Source organism: Tyto alba, unplaced genomic scaffold (assembly GCF_018691265.1).
Source record: "Tyto alba isolate M040663 unplaced genomic scaffold, T.alba_DEE_v4.0 Super-Scaffold_23, whole genome shotgun sequence".
Taxonomy (NCBI): Eukaryota; Metazoa; Chordata; class Aves; order Strigiformes; family Tytonidae; genus Tyto; species Tyto alba.
The window spans coordinates 29016463-29036069 of NW_024881297.1; the positions used below are offsets into that span (position 1 = coordinate 29016463).

The 19607-nt window shown below is 58.4% G+C and overlaps 1 protein-coding gene across 7 annotated transcripts in view; it reads left to right on the plus strand.

Moving 5' to 3' along the window:
* LOC104359821 (histone deacetylase 7) overlaps positions 1 to 19607 on the plus strand; it is a 63751-nt gene that overhangs the window by 34485 nt on the left and 9659 nt on the right. For 6 of the 7 annotated variants that reach the window (XM_042796723.1, XM_042796727.1, XM_042796725.1 and 3 more), the window contains exons 2-9: positions 12443 to 12639; positions 14342 to 14432; positions 16459 to 16570; positions 17061 to 17176; positions 17350 to 17472; positions 17902 to 18011; positions 18424 to 18540; positions 18761 to 18959. In XM_042796723.1, the coding sequence (XP_042652657.1) occupies positions 12443 to 12639; positions 14342 to 14432; positions 16459 to 16570; positions 17061 to 17176; positions 17350 to 17472; positions 17902 to 18011; positions 18424 to 18540; positions 18761 to 18959 (1065 nt within the window). The remainder of the gene's footprint in view (positions 1 to 12442; positions 12640 to 14341; positions 14433 to 16458; positions 16571 to 17060; positions 17177 to 17349; positions 17473 to 17901; positions 18012 to 18423; positions 18541 to 18760; positions 18960 to 19607) is intronic. The other variant, XM_042796726.1, reaches the window with a different exon arrangement.

A 19607-nucleotide genomic window follows, 5' to 3' on the forward strand; every position in this document is an offset into this window, starting at 1 on the left:
GAGGGGAGGAATACCCACTCTGGTTTAATTGCATTTAATGAGGCTGATGGGGCTGGCTGCCAGCAAGCCGAGGGCTTTGCCAAGGTTCCTACTTGCCCGTGAGAACTGCAAGGGTGTGGTGTGCGGCCGCGCCTGGCTTTGCAACCGCTGGGAGAAAAGATCTGAGAGCTCCCGCCGTCCTTGTGCCGCTTGCCCGATGCCGTGGGCCCAGCCCGCGTTGCAGGGCTGAGCTTTCCAGGCCTGCTGACCCCCAGGGCTCTGGAGGAACATGATAACATCTATAGGTGAGTGTGCAAGGTGGGTGGGAAATTCCTTTGCAGACGTTACAGGGGTCTTGCAAAGATGGGTTTGTATTAGATGCAGCTTGAGCATCCTTTCCTCTGGAGCTGGGTCCGGTTTCGCTCCGCAGCGTGCACCCAGCCGGGCACTGATGTTGGCTTGATTGTCAAGTGAGTTTTAGCGTCCTGGAAGGGGATGTGATTTTGCTGAGTTGACGCCAGGTCTGATCCTGAGAGGTGCCGAGGGCTCAGATCCCAGCCCGCGCACCGATTCCTCGGTGTCTGAGGTCAACGCTGCTGCGCTGGGCTCACCAGGGCTTGGTTTGTTTATTTATTTTCCTTTTTTTTTTTTTTTTTCCCCCCCCTCGCCATGCTTGAGCGGCTCAGCGGCAGGATTAACCCCGCTTTCTGGGTTAAACACCCTGGGCAGTGTTGCTACATGAGCGCAGGAGCACACACACCCCACCGCACCCTCCGTCCCCGCTGGGCGCTTTGGCTGCCTCGGGGGGGGGCACCCACGTTCTGCAGCCGTCAGCTGGGAGCTGGCCTGCCTCCTCCTCCGAGGTTTCTCCCCACCGACTGCCGATTGCTCCTGCTTTTCCCCCAGCAGGCTCCAGCTGCCTGTAGCACACCGGCTCTTCCTTGCATTTTTTTCACCCCCAGCTTTTGTGGAAACCCAGAAATCCTGCCTGATGACCTGGCCGTGCCATTTCTTGTAGCTTTTCCAGCCTGGGTGGCATCCCCTGGCTTCAGCATCCTGGATCTGTTCCCAGCATCTCCCCCCCAGCTGCTTGCATTCACCAGCAATAATCCAGATTTAACCCCCCAGGGCAGCTGTCACGGGTGTCCTCGTGATGTGGCAGAAGGGTTTGTTGGATCCAGGCAAATTTCAGCCTCCTCTGCATTAAGGATTTGACGACTGCACCTTGCCTGGCTGCCCAGATACCAACTTCGAGCCAAAAGCTGTGCTTGCCTAGCTTCTTCCCGAGCACCCAGGTACGGGAGGCAGTGCCAGACACCCCCACAGTGCAGGATACCAGAAGTGTGTTTGTGCAGGAAACTGAAAATGTTGCAGCTTCCTTCCTCTGACATAAATAGCTCTCGCCCTAAAACCCATCTGCGCTCTGCGTGCCGGTGATCGCTGGCCGGAGGGGACGCTGAGACGGGGTGGGCAGTGCTCGGGGGACCGCCACGTGCTGTCCCCCCGGGCAGAGCTGGCTCTCTGCAGCTTTGGAAGCCTCCTTGCTCAAACACCTGCTGCTCAGCACTGGAGCAAGGTTTGGGGTGATCTCCAGTTGTGCCCTTGCTGATGGCAGTTGAGCAGCGCACAGATCCACGTGGGAAATTTAATTTGTGCCTCTTTCCCTTAATTTGTGCCTCTTTCTCCTAATATTTGTGCCTCTTTCTCCTAATATTTGTGCCTCTTTCCCCTAATATTTGTGCCTCTTTCCCCTAATATTTGTGCCTCTTTCCCCTAATATTTGTGCCTCTTTCCCCTAATATTTGTGCCTCTTTCCCCTAATATTTGCGCCTCTTTCCCCTAATATTTGCGCCTCTTTCCCCTAATATTTGCGCCTCTTTCCCCTAATATTTGCGCCTCTTTCCCCTAATATTTGCGCCTCTTTCCCCTAATATTTGCGCCTCTTTCCCCTAATATTTGCGCCTCTTTCCCCTAATATTTGCGCCTCTTTCCCCTAATATTTGCGCCTCTTTCCCCTAATATTTGCGCCTCTTTCCCCTAATATTTGCGCCTCTTTCCCCTAATATTTGCGCCTCTTTCCCCTAATATTTGCGCCTCTTTCCCCTAATATTTGCGCCTCTTTCCCCTAATATTTGCGCCTCTTTCCCCTAATATTTGCGCCTCTTTCCCCTAATATTTGCGCCTCTTTCCCTTAATATTTGCGCCTCTTTCCCTTAATATTTGCGCCTCTTTCCCTTAATATTTGCGCCTCTTTCCCTTAATATTTGCGCCTCTTTCCCTTAATATTTGCGCCTCTTTCCCCTAATATTTGCGCCTCTTTCCCCTAATATTTGCGCCTCTTTCCCCTAATATTTGCGCCTCTTTCCCCTAATATTTGCGCCTCTTTCCCCTAATATTTGCGCCTCTTTCCCCTAATATTTGCGCCTCTTTCCCCTAATATTTGCGCCTCTTTCCCTTAATAAATTTGTTTCCTCTTATTCCCACAGAGCTGGGGCTGCCAGTGTTCCTCCCAGCTCCTTCTTCTCCTGCTCTCTGCATTGTGTTGGGCCTGAGGTTTTTTTTTTTTTTGTTGCTGTTGTTGTTTTTTAATTTTCTTTTTGTGACTGAATCTGCCTTCCAGCCTAGCCTTGGACCTCGGCCAGCGTTTGCCAAAGGGATTTCCTTCTCTGCAGCAGGCAGAGAGGCTCCAATTAATGGGCAGGTCCCCTCGAGTAGTCACTCGCTGAGAGTGGGTATTGTGGGAGTCCGGGCTTTTTGTCTCAGCACTTCCAGATCGAGCAAGTCACTGCTTCAGAGCCCTGAGCTCTTCCCCGGGGGCTGATGAGTCAAGCTGGGCTCTTGCTGTGTTGCACGCAGCAATTAAAAAAAAAAAAAATAAATCCGTAGGCTGAGCTGTAGCGCTGGTGACAGCAGCCCCGGTGCAGGGGTGACCCTTGGTGCCGGCAAGTTTGTAGGTCTGACCCGAGCGGCTGGAGGCATCGCGGCGGGATGCTCCGGACAGTGGCTTCGTGTGCGAGGAGGGGGGGGACAGCAGTGGGGACCGGGGGCCCCCCGGACGGGCTGCGGGCAGCAGCGTGGTGCAGGGCAGAGGCTCTGCCGAGCCCAGCGGCGCGCGCGCGCTGTCCAAACCGGTCGGGAACGTTCTCCTCCGCTTATGCAAACGGCTGGTAATGGAGGAGAGGTTCGTATAAATCGTTTGATCTCTCTCCTCCGCTTCCCTTGGCGCGGAGGCCGCATCCTCTCGTGCTGATGTAATCAAACCCCGGGCGCGGGAAGGCGAGGCGTCCTGCGCCGAGAAGGTGCTCGCCGGCTTCCCGGGAGCGCTCGGCTGCGTCCGCGGAGCTGCCGTGCGGCTCTGCCTCTGTTGGCATCTACCTGCCTGCAGAACAGAGACCCGGAGGAGCTTCTCTTGCCAGGACCGGTGCCAAAGCCTCTCTCCAAAGATCTATATTAGCTGTAGTTAGGGAGATGATGCTGAGGCTCTAAACTGGACTGTTACCTCCTGCCAGAAGCCCCGTCGAGGAGAAAATGGGGCTGTTAGGAGACGTGGGGCTGTTCCAGTTCAGGCAGAGCAGGGTTGCTTGTTAGCCTGGAGATGCTGCCTATCATCCGCATTCGTCCCTGCCTGCAGGCCTTGGCACTCTTTGAGGTTTCAGGAGCAGAGTGCAAACCCTCGCCCCGACTCCGGCTGCTCCTCTAGCCGCGTCCTCAAGGAGCGGCCATGGGTGCTGAAGATGAGTAGCAGCCCCCCCCCCCCCCCCCCCCCCGGATGCATTTGCAGGGCTGGAGGAGGAGGAGGAGTGGTGGTGGAGCTGGGCATCGTCCTGCTGCGGAGGAAGGCTTCGGGGGAGGCCCAGGAGGAGCGTCACTGCCTCGCCAGCGCGGGGCTGGGGGTAGCACGATGTGCGGGGCTATGCCGACCCGCCGCGGGCAGCTCTCAGGCGGGCTGTGCGACCAGGTGAGGGTGGTCGGGAGGAGAAGGAATCCAAGGGGGTGGGCTGCGGTGGGGGGGGATTTTTCCCTTTTGGAGGACTTTTCCTAAATCTCAGGAGTTTCCACGAGCGGAAGCTGCCTACGCTGTTCTGGGGAGCACGAGGTGCTGCCAGGTGACCTTGGCTTTCCTTCGACAGAGCCCTTTGGTTGTGAATTTCCCTCTGTTTCCGAAGAAAACTGCAGTTGCGAGGTTTTCTGGGGATACCTTGCACTCCTCTGCACAGCATCTTCCCCCCAAGGGCCTTGTGCTGCTATTTGGGATGGGGTTTATGACCGGTGGGGGTGGGAGGATGCAACTGCTGGCAGGAAATGACTGCCAGAGGTTTCCAGCTGTGCCAGAGCCGTGGCGGGGATGGAGCCCACTTGCTGTCCCTCTGGTCCCATGTCCTGGCTGCGGTTGCAGGAGATGAGCTCTTCAGTCCCACTTTGCACCTCGTGCTGCCCACGCGCAAACCGTGTGGCGCGGGGGGACCTGATCCTTCTGCAAGAAACCGGTAAAAAAGCTATTTATTTACTTACTTGCTTCGCATGCACACAAGCACGCATATACCTGCCCACGTAGGCATGGCTGATGGTGCCATATGCCAGGGTCTGACCGAGGAGGAGCTGGCAGGGACGGGGATGCCTTACACCGGGATCGTAAGCAGCAATTTGTGAAACCACGGCCACTGCGTTCCTGTCTGTGGCATGATTCAATCCTGCCTGTGCCCAGCTCTTTCCATGGCTCGGTACCTCTGTGTCCCTGTGACTGAACGATCCCCAATTTAGGCTCAAAACCTATCTCCGGGTTTTGCTGTGCAGGTTCTGCCTCTGCGCGTTTGTGGTCGGGTGCTTTGAAGGCTTTAATAAATGAATTGCTGGGAGAGGGGCAGCACCCAGGGAGCTCAGCCCCTGGCAGGTTTACAAGTTGCTCCAGGTCCTCTGGGAGCTGTATGTGAGCACGAATGAGGTCGGTTGGTTTAACTACCCCCTGCGGTGAAATTTGGGTCTAGTATCAAGGTTCTGGGCTTTGAGGTAATTTAGTGTGATGCAGGGTTACCTTGGGATCCTCTTGACCAGCTTCACCCTGCAGGCAAAACACTTTTGAGGCCAATCTGTACAGGCGGATTTGAGAGCGGGTGGAAAACCTGCCTTGAAACAGGCACCTAAACACACCTGCATGGGTCTGCTCACCCCACCGACCGCATCTGTGGGGCAGCCCAGGGCCCACGGGCAGAGCTGGGCCAGCGAGGAGGGGGCTCGCTGCTCCGGGAGGGCACAGACACCCCGATTTCCACTGCGGATGGAGCTGGACCACTTCCAGGAACATTTTCCGTAGTCCTGAAGGGTTCACTATGCATCTTCCTTTGGCGGTGTCATGCTGGCTTCTGCTCTATATAGACGTGGGAACGTATAGCGTGGTCCCATGTCTCTGATGGGCCTGGGTGGGAACACCGATCTTGGGGTGTGGGTGGAAACACAGACCATCAAAAATAGGAGCAGATCCAGGTACAAAGCTTTTTGCTCTGGGTCCCTGTAGCGCAGGCTGGCCTCAGCGCACCGTGAGATTTTTTTTGGGTCCCAGAGTCATGAGTTTCAAAATGTAACTACGCACATTTGTGGGGAGAAAATTCCAGGGAGGGCTGTTAAATGTCTGACTCAAAGGTCACGAGCCACAAATAACCAGGGAGAGTAATCAGGGGAAGTATCTCGCCCTGATCCACTTCCCGAGGCCTGATGTGGATCTCATTTACAGGCTCAACCAGAGTATTTTCTGATTTATGTGCTTGAAACACCGAAATAATGTGCTTCGCTCACAAGTGTATGTGTGTAGTCTGGGTCGCTTTAGGTGTGTTGCTTTTAATCCTGGTTCATGACTTTGGTTGTGGAAAGGGTTTTGTGATGCACGTGCGACTTTGCCAAACTGTAATCATCGCCTGTCTCAAATTTTTTCCTGGGAACTTTCTGCAGAAGAAAGTTTGCAAGAATCAAAGTAAAAAAAAAAATATGGGTTTACCCCTCTGGAAAAACTCCTGGGGGCTTTTCATAGAGAAGCATCAGCCTCTTCTTGTTTTGGAGCAGGAATTTGGTGTCTGGGAGGGAGGAGAGGGATCCACCCACATCTGGCCAATTCATAAAGCCCTTGGAACTCCCAGTGAACACGCTCTGTAAAGAGTTATCAGAATTTGGCAAGGGACCGCTCCAACCATTACATCTTCCCTGAGCATCATCTGTTCTCTTATGGCTCATGCGGGACGCTGCGGACGGCCTCTCCGCCCGGGGACAGTTGCCGTCCCCGGAGCTGCCCGGCGCCTGCCCTGCGCTCCCCCGGCAGCCGCCCGGCCAGGCGAGGAAGGAGGAAAATGCCCCAAACGCTCAGATTTCACGGGGTCCTGCGAGGAAACCCCCCGGGGACACGCGAGCAGATGGAGGTAGGGGGAGCAGAGGGGTGCGTGGAGCACCGGCTCGGGGTACCCGCTGTCCCCCCCCACCCAAGAGCTGCGAGACCCGCGGCTGTGCCCCTGCTCCCAGTGTAGCTGGGCAGAGATACTGGGGTGATGCTGGTTTTGTAATTTTTTGCTTGTCTTTGAGGGGAGCGTAGTGTTTGGTCCCATAATTAAAACCAGCAGATTGGTGCATGCACCCCGGGGGCCAGGGCGAGGTTATGCAAGGTACCCCGACTCCGGGATTTCCTATTTCTCGAGTTCTGGCTTTGTGATCTTAATGTTATTTCAACACAGTCCTTTTCGTGTGGTTTCTTATTTAAGTCTTTTTAATTTGAACAAATTCCCTCCAGCTAATTTTTGTTACTTGTGCGTGGCTCTGGAGAAGACCTTTTCCTTTTATTAAAGAGGAGTGTTTTTAATCACATGCATTCTTCAACCCGGCTGAACTCTGAACCTTTCACAGCTAATCAACATAAGATGGGAAGCGTTTTTTCTTTTTTTTTTTTAAAAAAAAAAACAACAACAACAGAAAAACTGCCTTTAACTGCTGCTCAGCCTCAGACAAAGCTCGGTAAAACCCGGCAGCCTGCCCTCATGGCAGGCAGGGCTGAAGGCAGGGGCGCACGGGAAGGCGTAGCTCAGATGCGACGACTGGTTTGCTCCTTCATAATCTGCCTGCCCTGCTTTGTTTGCTTCTTGCTTTATTTCCCTCTTATATAAATGCAGCTCTTTGCTGACGGCTGATCTTGCCTCTTTGAAAAAAAAAAAAAAAAAAAAAAGAAAAAATCAGGAAATGCTAAAGCAAAGATTTCTGCGTTGCTTATTTTTTTTTTTGGGGGGGGGTGGGGGGGGATGGCTGGCTGGCGGAGAGCAGCAGCGTGACCAGTGGTTTCCCCGTTGGGGAGCAAGCGGCACAAGCGCCGGATTCCCACCGCCAGCCTGGGAAGCTCGCTGCCACTTTCCCCTCGGCCAAAAGCTTAGCAGGAATCCGGGAAGCACTTGACTGTTTGGAAAGTGGGGAGCCCGTCGCCGTGTGTGTGTGTGTGTCCCCCCTCACTCAACCTCGCCGGCGAGCACGCGTGGCCCTGGGAGCGCTTCGGCTGGTTTGGTTTTTTGGGTTTTTTTTTTTTTTTTTGGTTTTTTTTTTTTTTAGTCTGCCTGGAAAATGCTGGTAACCCGTGCCGGGTTGTCGAGCACAGAGCTTGCATTCACGCTCCTACCGCCGAAGGCTTGCCCAGGGCATGCCAGGCGCGGAACCTCTGCGCCGAAGCTCCTCGGGCCCGTGTTGCAATCTCCCCTTCCCGCGGAGGAAGGGTGGAGTCGCAGCCGCCGCTACCTGCCCAGGTGCCCGAGCGGTTTGTGCAATGGGCTCGGCAGCCCCCGGGGGGGCCCCTCGCCTCCGCGCCGGTGCTGCGGCAGCGGCGGCTTCCTCCCGGCGTGTTTTTCCTCCCGGTGACCTGGGGGTGCAAGGTGACCCAGAAAAACAACCGCTGGGTGCCACAGCGCCGGGGTGTCCCCCCTCCCCGCGCTTCTGCTTCGCTGCCAGGCCTCGTGGTGCGAGCGGGGAGGAGGCAGCAAGCGATGCCCACGGCCACCTTCACCCCCCACCCACGGGAGAGGCTGTCGCTGCCTCGCTTCGCACCCCAACTGCCTCCTGGGTTGCTTGAGCTGAGCGGATAAGCTTTGTAATTCATGACTATTCAGCAGAAGCAGGGAGGAGAGGGAGAAGGCGTCGTGTCTTTTAGCAAAGGATTTGAGTTTTGCTGGCGTTTTTTTTTAACGGCGGGGTCGTTTGTAAAACCGTTGGTCCCACCGCGCTGACACGGTGGCTGCTGAGCCCCTGCCAGCCCCGGCGCTCGTGCGAGGACGAGCTCGCCACCAGCGCCGGCCTTCCCGTGCGAACGGCTCTTGGGAACTAAAAATAATTCGCAAAAATGTTGGCAGCCGGACACGCAGCCGGGAGAGGAGCCTGTCCCAGAAACCTTCCGCCTCTTCCCTGGGTGGGTGCTCCCAGCTCCCTTCTCCCTGCCCCGGCTCCTGGGCCTTGCTCCTGGCCGTGCGGGTGAGGAAGATGATGGATTCATCCCCCTGAGGCTGCGCGGGGCCAGCGGAGCATCCCAGTCCCGGCCCCTCCGGGGCCACGTGTCGTGGTGCTGGTGGCTTACTGGAGTCTGCTGGGAACCGGCAGGACCTGAGCTGCTTTGGGGATGGGGCAGACCCCCCAGGAGCCGTCGCGGGGCCGTGCTTTTGGCCTTCTTTGGGTGAGGGGAAGAGGAGGAGCTGCTCGCCTGGCCGCCTGCCCCCTGAATCATGTGTGAGCATCGGAGGCTGCCGAGGAGGGGAGTTGTTTACTGTAACTCTTGGCAGAGGTCCCGGCATGAAACCCCAAATGAATTCAAGCTGCAACGGGAGGTCACGACTGAAACAAACAGCTCCCAGGGCAGGAAGGGCTTTGCAAAAGGGGGCCAGAGCTGCTGGAGCCCGGGCCAGGGCAGGAGGGATGCGGGGCATCCCCGGGGAGCTGCCACACGCAGGTGCCGTGCACCGGGGCGGGAAGGGGGGGGGGGGGTCCCAGTGTGGGGACAGTGGGCCAAGCTCCTGCCCAGGAGCTGGGCTGCGCTCCCAGCGCCGTTGCCCCCGGCCGGTCGTCGTCCCTCGCCGCCCTGGCACTCGGCTCCTACAACGTGTTTCTAAGCTCTGGAAAACCGCCCTGAGTTTTGCGGCTTCAGTCCGGGCTGGCCGGGCGCGAAGCTGTAACAGCGGGGCTGGGACACCCCGTGTCACCCCGGGGCACTTCAGGCCAGTCCGTTCTCTCACGGTGCCTTTTTTTTCATCCCATCCTCCCTCTTTCCCACCCCTTAAAAATTTTGCTAAGACATCCCCAGCTGAGCGAGGCCCGGTGTGGTGGGGTGCTCCCCGTGCCATCGATGTGCAGAGCTGGGGGGCCAGGGCGGGAGGAGGGTCCGCGCAGCCTCTGCCGGCGGCTCTTCCCTGGCTCCGGTGCCTCTTGGCAGTGGGGATGCTCGACAGCCTTTTTCCTGGCTCTGGGTGAGTGGTGAGGAGTTGTTTTTCTGGCTGCTGGCCGCTGGCCTGCCCGTCCTCCCTCTCCCCCAGCACACGCGTTCCCTCCCACTTCTCCTCTTCCGCTGCTTCGGAGTTTGTTTTTAAAAAGACTCAAACAAATGAGGTAGAGAGATTCCCAGAGACCCCGCCAGTGCCTTCCCCTCGGCTCTGTGCCACCGCCCACGTCTACCCCTCCATCCCCGGCGGTGCCTGTAGTAGCCCTTCCTTTGCTTGTGGTTGCCCCCCCAAGACCTTCTTGCCCCCTTTTGCCCGGGGGATGTGCTGGAGGGGCAGCTTCCCGAGCCTGAGGATGCTGCTGATGGGAAGATGAAGAACAAGGCTGCTGCTGCTGCTGCTGCTGCTGAGCTTTGGCCGGTGGGAGCTCCCCGTGGGCATTTTTAGCATCGCAAGTGGAGAAAGGCTGTGACAATTCTTCTTCAGATGCAGTCAGCTCTGAGGATGGAGGCTGTGGCTTGGTGGGCTGGTCCTTTCCTCCCCGTACCCCCCCACACACTTTTCCCTCTGAACGATGATTCTTCCTGTAAGCAGGCCTTTTCAGGGTCTCAAAGCTGAGCCCGATGGCCGTGGTCCCCCGGCCGCCCCGCTGCGTTTCCCAGCTCCTGCCCTTCCGTGGGGTTCAGCAGGATGGAGACATTTGGCTGGAGGGGACCGCGGGACGGCTGCGCGAGTTGCTGCAGATAACCGCGTCACGCGGCGGGGATTTGGCTCAGCTGGGAGCTGTCAGAAGTCCCCCTTTCCCACCCTGAGATTTGCTCATTACAGTCCTTGTCTGGCTGCCAGCAGCCCGGCGCATCGGGCAGCACGACGCATGCCGTGCCGCTGCCTCCCTCCAGCCTTCCTCCCGCCGAGCATCCCCGGGGTGCTCAGCCGGCACCCATCCCTCCGGCATCCTCCTCCTCCTCCTCGCTGGGAGATGAGAACACACGTGAGCTGAGGTGACAGCCCGGCTTATCTCTTGCATCCTTCAAAATCGCTGATGTTTAGCAAGATCTGAGGCCCTTTGGGGATTGCTGAAGCTGGGAGGTTTCTGGAGCAGCAGGCAGGTACGGCCTCCCAGGGTGCTGGCACCGAGTGCTGTGGCCTCTCACATAGTGCTGGGCTGCATCGTCAGCCCCGTGGAGGATGTCAGGCTTTTCGGGACCCCTGCCTGGCTTCTTGCAGGTGTTGAAGGGCACATGGTAGGCAAAACAAAGGGCTGAGAGAAGACTAGGGGCTTTCTCGCGTAGGGTAACTTCACCTGGCTTCTGGTTTGCTCATAAAAACGTAGCTGAAATGCACTCCTCTGCTTTTGCCGTGCCTGACCCCCAAAGGGGCTGTTGAGGCTCATCCTGCCCATCTCACAGCATCACACTGTGTCCAGCCCCGAGGCCTGGGTGATAACGGGGCAGAGGAGCTCAGCGGCTTTCAGGCTGCGGCTGTTAATCTTCCTCAACCTCCATATCACGCTGGTGATGGTGGGGCAGGCAGGGTGTAGCAATTAGAGCCAATTAGCCAGAGACAAATTAAATCCCAGGCGGTTATCAGTGAGACGGAGAGAGAACGGAGTAAACCCTGTGATGGGGTTTCCTGGGAACATCAGGTCCTTCTCCAACATGGGCTGAGGTCGGGGATGTTTCTGAGCTGGTGCAGAGAAGCGTTTGCCCTCGACTAGAGGGAATTTTTCCTGCCTGGGCCGTGCAGGAAAGCCAGATCTGGCCCCGTTTCAGCAGGGCCGTGCACCCCGTTGTCTGCAGGGATGCGTGCCTGCAGTTATTAATAGTCCCTGTGCCTTCCTCGGGTGAGCACACTCGTGCTCCTTCGCCTTGCAGGGACGCAGGGGCTGGGGCGGGAGTTTGCTGGGTTTCCCCCTGCCAGAGCTGTGTAAATGCTGCATTACGGGGCAGAGATTTCTCATGCAGTATTGTGGTCATCAGCACAAGCTCCCCGATGCCGTTGAGGCTGAGGTTTGTACAGCACAGGGTGTGGTTCTCTGTCTGTAAAATAACGTTTGTATTTGAGTTTGTTGTTTGCTTTTTTTTTTTTTTTTTTTTTTTTTTTTAAGTTTAAACTGCTTTTGAATATTTAGTTCTCAGGCTGCAGCGGCCTCGGCCCTGCGTCCTGCAAGAGCATCCCCCTGCGACAAGAGCATCCCCCTTGCAGTGCCTTTGAATGCAGAATTTCCTTCCCACCTGCCTATTTCCAACTTCCCCCGTGCTGCGGTGCCCGTGGGGAAGCACGAAGCTACAGCAGCCACGGCTGCCTTGCGCCCGGCTGCGTTGGGTTTGTGGGATGCCCCGGGCCCGTCGGGGCTGTCCGTGCATCCTTCAGCTGCTGTCGTGCTCACTCATCCCCTTTCTGCCCGCGCTTGGCCGGCTCGCTGTGACGTTGGGGGCATCTGGAGCATCTCTCTGCAGAGCCGCGGGAGGAGCGGTGCAGCCGCGGGCGTCTGCATGGCTGGGTGGCTCTTCTGCAGGTTTGGCTTCTGTTTTGTCGCAGCTGGAGGTGACCGGCTCTGCTCTGCACTGGCCCGTGGCACCTACAGGATAAATTAAGCAAAGCTTTAGGAGCTGGGCGGTGAAAATCCCCTGCCACTGTGTGTAGTTGGGACTATTTCAGGTGTTCCCACGAGGACGGGGGATTCACCACACAGGGAGGCTGTGCATCCAGGCAGGGCGGGAGTGTCTGAAATTTGCAGAGCAATTCTCAGCCGTGGCGTCCAGGAGAGATGCCTGCAGCACCTTGGAGACTCTCCAAAGGTGTATAATTTACAGGATTTTTTTTTTTTTTTTTCCCCCCAGATGATGGAGGAGGCTTTTGCAGGCAGTAGGTGGTGTGTGGCAAGCCCTTCTCAATGGCAGGGCACGTTCCTCACAGCGCATCGGGATATACCCGGGCCCCATCCTGATGCGTTCCGTGCCTACCAGAGAGGGGGCTCTGAGCCGGGCAGGGACTGAGCCGTGCCCCACTTTGTGTCTCGACAGCTGCTGTGAACCCGTGCACCTCCCCACGGGTGCCCCAGACCGCCCCCATGGACCTGCGAATCGGGCAGCGCGTCGTCAAGCCCAGCTCTGACACCACTCTGCTGGCCCTGAAGCACACGCAGCAGCTGCAGCACCAGCTCTTCCTCGCCAGCCTGCACCAGCAGCAAGTGGAGCAGCTCGCCCACCAGCACGTGAGGGTACGGGCACGCTGGGGTGCAGGGGCGGGGGGGGGGGGTCCCCACACCCTCTCTCGGTAGCGGCTGGGTAAGAACTGGGCACACTGAAGAATTAATTTTGCCCCCAGAGCACGCAGCTCACGGTGCCACGTGTGTCTGCCAGCAGTGCCCTGCGTCGGGGCTGGCTTTGCCCAAGCTCCCATCTCTGGCAGGAATTAAGAGGGAAAAAAAGACTGTAAATCCCAACCCCCCCCCCCCCCCAGATAACCTTCCCAGGTGAATTCCTTCTGTTCCCTGAGCTGGAGAGTCTGTCGTGCTTTTTAGCCAGCCCAGAGACCATTCTGACGCAAGGAGGCCGGTTAGGGAGCCAGGTGGGGGGGTTTCGTGACTTACTTTCAGGCCAAATCTCCGTCCTGCCAAGGCCAGCGGGAGGGCTGGGGCCTCCTGGGATGTGTGAAGCAGGGAAATGTTTTCAGCGCATACCATGTGTGCTGAGCGAGGAGCCAGAGCGACTGGACAGGATGCCTGGTGTCTGTGATCTGCCACTCTGCTTGGCCACCGCTGTTTCTCTGCCCTAAAGGCACGGCTTACTCACTTTACAAGCTAATTTGCTTTTCTGGGAAGTCTTCACTGAAATTCTCTAGTGTCACCCAGAATAGCACCCCTGCCCTGCACAGCCTCTGCTGCCAGGCTCTGCATTGTCACAAAATTACAGCAAGATTTAGCTGGGATGGTTCCTCGGAGGCCCCTGCTGAGGTCAGGGCCAACTTTAGAGGCAGGGCAGGTTGCAGAGGACCACGTCCAGGCGGGCTGTGACCATCTCCAAGCGCAGAGATCACCCCCTGCACGTCGCAGTCGCAGGGCTGCCCCGTGCTGGTGGCAGGAAGCAGTTCCACATATCCAGCTGGGATTTTCCTCGTGGCACATCTGAGCCGTTGCTGCTCCCCCTTTTTGCTGCAGCCCTTGGAGGAGGCTCCATCTTTTTGGGGTGGAAGATGTGGTTGAACCCCCTCACTGCTGAACTAAAGAAGCCCAACCTCGTCCATGTCTCTCACGTCCCATGTGCTCTGCCCCTGAGCGCCAGCCCAGCTCTCAGTGCGTGGTGTGGGCTCACTGGTCCCAGTAACCTTGTCTGGAAGCCCCGGGGGGATCAGACTGAAGCTTTTCGGGAGAGGCTCAGCATCAGCTCGGTCCACGCAAGGAGAGTTTGAGATGCTGCTGCTGCCACGACTGTTGGGTGCTTGGAGGCATTTGTGCTTTCTGACCTCCCTGTGAGATGGGATCATCTCTGAAAACTTCAGCTCTGGAAAACACCAAGATCCACACTTTTAAGACTAGTATAATAGGTTTTTTTCTTTTTTCCCCTTTTTAGTCAACTGTAATTTTTAGTTTTTGTTGTATTACAACACGCCCTAGCTACAGATATGTCAAAACACCATGAAAGGCAGCAAGCTGAAACAGACTGGATTGAGTTTTACAATGTCCCCGGGGAGAGCGTCTCCGGAGACAAAGATGCGTCCGGTTTGCTGTGATGAAACAACTTAACGCGTTCTTGTCAGCCAGGGCTGCCCATCGCGTTTCCCAAAATGACAAAACGGGTTCTTTCAGACCTGCTCCATCACCGCGTCGTCGTGCCTTGGGCTTCGGAAGGGGGTCGGAGGGCTTCGGTCTGTGTTGGGTGAGGCTGGGGTGTCCTGGTGCTGATGTCCCGCTCCTCTCGCAGGTGACCATGGAGTCCCCGCACCGTGAAGCTGAGCCTGGGCAACAGGAGCAGGAGCTGCGGCAGATCCTCAACAAGGACAAGAGCAAACGAAGTAAGAGCCTCTGTGTGTCCGCTGGCACGTGGCACCGGGTGCTGCGTCTCTGCCCGAGGAGCCGTGTCCCCAAAACGGGGGGACTCAGCTGACAGAGGGAGTGAGGTCAGAGTGGCTTTGAGAAGGGGGCTCGGCAGGGGGTTCGGCCCTTATCCAGACCAAGCTCTGCTTTCTCTTGGTCTAAAGGCGTGTGATAACATCCACCCCACCGAGCATCTCCATCCTGTGCATGGAGCTGAGCCCGTGCTCAGTGCCTGCCCGGGGCCACGAGAACAGCTTAGTCTCCACGGGGAAGTCTGGTCCTTCAGAGCGCCAAGCAGCGATGCCAGCAAGTTGCACTTAGCAGCTGGCAAGAGATTTTTTTGGCCCTGGCCTGGCTGGTGTTTCTCCTTCACGTCCTTCCTAGCCATGCCAACCGGGTGGTCACAATAGTTCTCCGTGCTAACTTTGCCTCGAGCCCTGCGGCCACGGCAGCGATGCTACCCGAGCTGACAGTGCTGGGCAAGGCGTGAATTCGCCAGCCCCGAGCTGGAGCTCCCGTGGCAGTGGGGAGAGGTTAGTTGGGCTCCCCCCCTCCCCAGCCCTGCTCCACGCCGGGCAGAAAGGTTTGCAAACCTTTGTCCGGCTGCGATCTCCCTGCGCCATCTAGTGCCAGTCGCCGCAGGGAGCTCGCTCGGAGCTTTCGGATGCGCAGAGCGCTGCATCCCCACCCAAAGCTGCAGCTGCAGCATGCATCCGACGCCCTGCGCCCATCCCAGCGTCCGCGAGCCTGCCGGCCACCCGTCCTTCCAGGCTGAGCTATGTCAAGCTGCTATTCCCCCCTCGGCACCGACGTGGCTGCGGAGCACGGGCCGCTCTGCCGCGCTTCCCGGGATGGGGCTAATTGCAGTGCCGAAAGCGCAGCGCCTGCCCTTTCCGTGCCATCCCTGAGCAAACAGCTCCTGGAAACACGGTCAGCTCAGCGTGGCGGAGCGTGGCGGCCTCCACGCAGCCTCTTTGTGCAATCTGGGGGTTAATCACACAAACGACTCAAGGAACTTGCGCTCGGAGGCGCTGAGCGCTGGCCCAGAAGCTCAGAGCCATCCCCGTTGTAGCCACAGAGTGTTTCTGCTGGAACGGATGGATGGGGATGTGGCCTGGCGTGGGTGGGAGCACGGGAATGGGCCCGAGTCTGAGGTGGGGAAACACGGGAAGCTCACGGCACCCTGGGGGGCGTTTGCCAGGTGTTGAACGTGGGTCGCCGCCGTTTGTTTGCTGGCGGGTTGTGGTAAGTCTCATGCTCTTCTGGAAGAGCGCAGCTCCACCAAGAGATTCAGGAGCCTCAAAGCCATCCCCTGAACTGTTTGGAGAGGCTTTCTTCTTCTGGCTGTCTCTCGTGCAAGCTGTCCCTGTTTGGGGGCAGAGCGTGGCTGTGGGGGGGGGCGGAGGTGCAGGGCAGGCAGAGCTGTATGCCGGCAGCTGGAAATTACCAGCGTGTAACACAGGCTCAAAGAGCCCCAGGGCACAGTGTCTCTGGAGAGGCTTCAGAAAGATTCCATGCACACGTGGGAGTTTTGTCACTGCTTTACAAGCCACGTTGTGCTTTCATGCCCTCTTTATTCTGTGGGTGTCAGCTTATACCTGCTCGCTCTGGCTCAGATGAAGCAGGCAGCTCTGCAGCTGAGACTTGCCTCTGGCAACGCTTTGCCTCTCACCAGCCGCACTCCTAATGCTCAACAAGGCACAGGCGAAATGCTGGGGCTCCCGAGATGATGTGGGAGAGCTGAGGGAGGGACAGAGATGCTTCCGTGATGCCCTGGGAAACTCTGGTGGTCCCAGCTGAGCCAACACTGACCTGGGAACTGCACCAAGCACCTCCACAGGGTTTTGTCGGCGTCTGCGTTCTTGTAGAGGGTCTCCAGCCATCCTGGCATGACTTGTGCAGCCATGGGGGAGCTGTGGGGCCACGCTCATGCCTGCAGGGATCCTTCAGAGTGCTCTGTGTCAGCTCTCAGCCCTTGTGTGGTCGTTGCTGGTCTTTCTGCAGGTGCTGTGGCCAGCACAGTGGTGAAGCAGAAGCTGGCTGAGGTCATCCTGAAGAAGCAGCAGGCAGCTTTGGAGAGGACCAGCAACCCCAACCCTTCAGCCATGCCGTACAGGTAAAGTGAGGGCATCCGCTGGCCTGCCCCGAGCAGGACATCTGCTCAGCGCCCAGAAAAGGTGGCTGTTTATCCTGGGCAAGACCTTGCTGTTATCTTCTGCTTCTTGGTCTTTAGAGATACTGCTTAGCTAATGTCTGTTGGGGTGAGGTAGCTTGGTTCTGTGTTAAGTGCCTGCAGGAGGTGGATGAAGCTCCCACATTGCTTTTCCTGCCCTTGTTGGACTTTGATGGCTTGTCCCACTCCTCACCCAAAAAGTACTGTCAGGCTTCTTGTCTTTTGTCCCAAGACAAGGCAAAACTAGCAGCTGGATCCCTTCTACAGGTGCTTGTGGTAGTGGACAGGCCAGGCCTTTTTGGCCACTGGCAGAAGAGCTAGCAAACGCCCAGGAAGGGCAGTGGCTCACGGGTCACCCGTTGGAGGGCGTAGCATGAGTGGCACGTGGCTGCCAACTGGGAGAGGTCTCTGACAAGGTGGTTTCTCCCCACAGGTCTCTGGAGCCTCTGGATCCTGAGGGCCCTTCCCCCCCTGTGCTCAGCACCTTCCTGCCCCCCGTCCCCAGCACTTCTCTTGACCCCCCAGAGCATTTTCCGCTGCGGAAGACAGGTCAGGCCTTGGGGATAACTCCAGCTCCCTCCCGGTGTGCTGCCCTCGCAGTCTGCTTGCAGGGGACGGCTGGAGCTGAGAAGCGGGGTGCCCTGGCCCCACAAACCAGCCCAGCTTCCCCCCCCCCCCCATCAGCAGTGGGGCCGGGACTAAACGGTTTTGTCTGCTCGCAGCGTCTGAGCCCAACCTGAAGGTGCGTTGCAAGCCCAGGAAGTGCCTTGACCGACGCAAGAACCCCCTGACGCGGAAGGAGAGCGCTCCCCCCTCGCTGAAGAGGCGGCCGCCCGAGGCCATTGGTGAGGGCTCTGCCTGGAACCTCATATCTCAGGGCTTCGGAGAGAACTCAGGGCCAGGCTGGAGCAGCTACAGTCTGCCCAGGATCCTGTGCCACATCTGCTTGGGGGCCGTGTCTCCGGGGCTTGGCGCGTTGGAGCTCTCTGCCGTGACGGTGCAGGGATAGATGAGCCAAGAAAGGGCGTTGCTGCAGCTGTACCCCGCTGCTTCTCGGGCTCGGGATGGGGCTACAAGGCTGGAAGGGTCCAAGGCTCTGAGCGAACACGGCTGGTCAGGATTCCTCATGGTGGTGTGGTGCCTCATGCACTGGCAGCACCTCCACTGCCAGCCCTAGGAGGGCAGTGGGCAGGAGGAAGGGCTGGGGTAGGGGCTGTGTAGCCCTTCTCTGGGTGCATGTGCCCACCACCCCCTTGTTTCTTTTCCCTGCCCAGACTCGTCCCCGAGCAGTAGCAGCACCCCCGTGTCCGGCTGCAGCTCTCCCAACGACAGCCTGCCCGCTGAGCACGGAGCCCTCCCCGCTGCCTCCGGCATGGCCCACGAGGTGAGTTACGACGGCCTCGCAGCCAGAGGTGGGTTGGGGCTTCCTGACCCCAGGGTTGGGTGCCCTCACCTCCCACTCCCATCCTAGGCTCAGGCGAAGGTAGCATCCCCCCCGAGGGACCCCAGCCCTGAACCCCACTGCCCTTAGCCCTGCTCTCCCTGCATGGTGGGATCCTCTGCCCGGCCCAGCGCTGCCCCTGACACACTGCCCGCCTTCACAGCGTGCATTTCTTGTCTCCTAGTGTATGTGCTGTCCCCACGGGTCCCTGATGGCCCCTTGCCCTGGCCCCAGGCGTTCCCCCAGGCGGCTGGGGCTCAGCCACCCTCTTCTGCTCCCCATGCCTGAGCTGCTTGTCCCGTGCTGAGCTCTGCTGCTGCTGGAGCAGAAGACTAATGAATTGTGTTTGGTGCAGACGCCCCTGGCCCAGCGCCTGATGATGCAGGAGAGCTCACTGGCCCAGTTTGCCCTGCAGAGTGCAGCCTCCCTTCCAGCCATCACGCTGGGATTGCCAGCTACCACTAGCACCAGGGTAGGTAGCCAGGATGTAGGTAGCCCCAGAACTGGGCAGAGGGTCCCCGCGGGGCAGGGAAAACCCTTTGCTTTGGGCCGGGGGTTCCGGGGGCAACGCCAGGCGTGTGCTGGCTCTCAGTATTCACAGCTGCTGCCTTTGGGCACGGGGGGAACATGCCGTCCCCTCCCCGTGCTGTGTCCTGGCGGGTTGCTAACTCAGGCCTCCCCCCTCTCTGCAGGGAGAGGCAGATCGCCGCCCCCTCTCCAGCCTGGCGCACCGGGTGCCCGTGCTGAACGGACCTGTCCTCGCCAGCACGCACTCGCCCATGTTCATACCGGCTGGCTTGGAGCAGCACGAGGCTGGGAGCCCCTTATCCCCTCGGCTCCAGCCCGTCATCATCCTCGAGCCCTCGGTCACCCACACTCCGCTGGTGGCAGGTAAGTGCCGAGCTCGGTGACAGCCACTGAGCTCAGTGGGGAGCTTCGCTCGGGGCAGGCGGGTGCTTTGGGTGCTGGGAAAGCCCAGTGGCCTTGTTTTCTCCATTTCTCTCCCATGAGCCGGGGCTGACGGGGTGGAAGATGTCATCCCTGGTTCTGGCTGGCCAGCAAGCGTGTCCGTGCCACGCACCACGGCCTCGGCAACGCCGAGAGCACCGTAGCTTTGGCTCTTCCCTCCAGCTGCCCCTTGCCCTGCCTGAGCTGGGCTGGTGTGGAGCTGTTCACCCTGCCCGCAGCCCACTAGCCCCCTCCAAGGGGCCTTTCCTGCCTCTTCCTAGGCTTTTGTGCCAGCAGATTTCACTACAGACCCTGCGTTGAGCAGGGCAGCTCAGACCTCTTGGCTGTGACTCTGAGCTGCCTTATTCCCCACCAGCCCCTCTAGGAAATCCGCTCTGACTGTAGCAGAAAGAGAAGTGGCTCCTTTGTGCTGGTTCCTGGCTCCATCTCTCCCTGCCCTCTGATACCTGCAGGGAAGGAAGCTTCTCCCATTGAGGATGAAGCTGAGAGGGGACTGAGATGATTGAGGTCAGCCAGAACCTGTCCCCAGACCCCTGAGGGACAAAGAGATGGGGACAGAAGGAGGGGGAG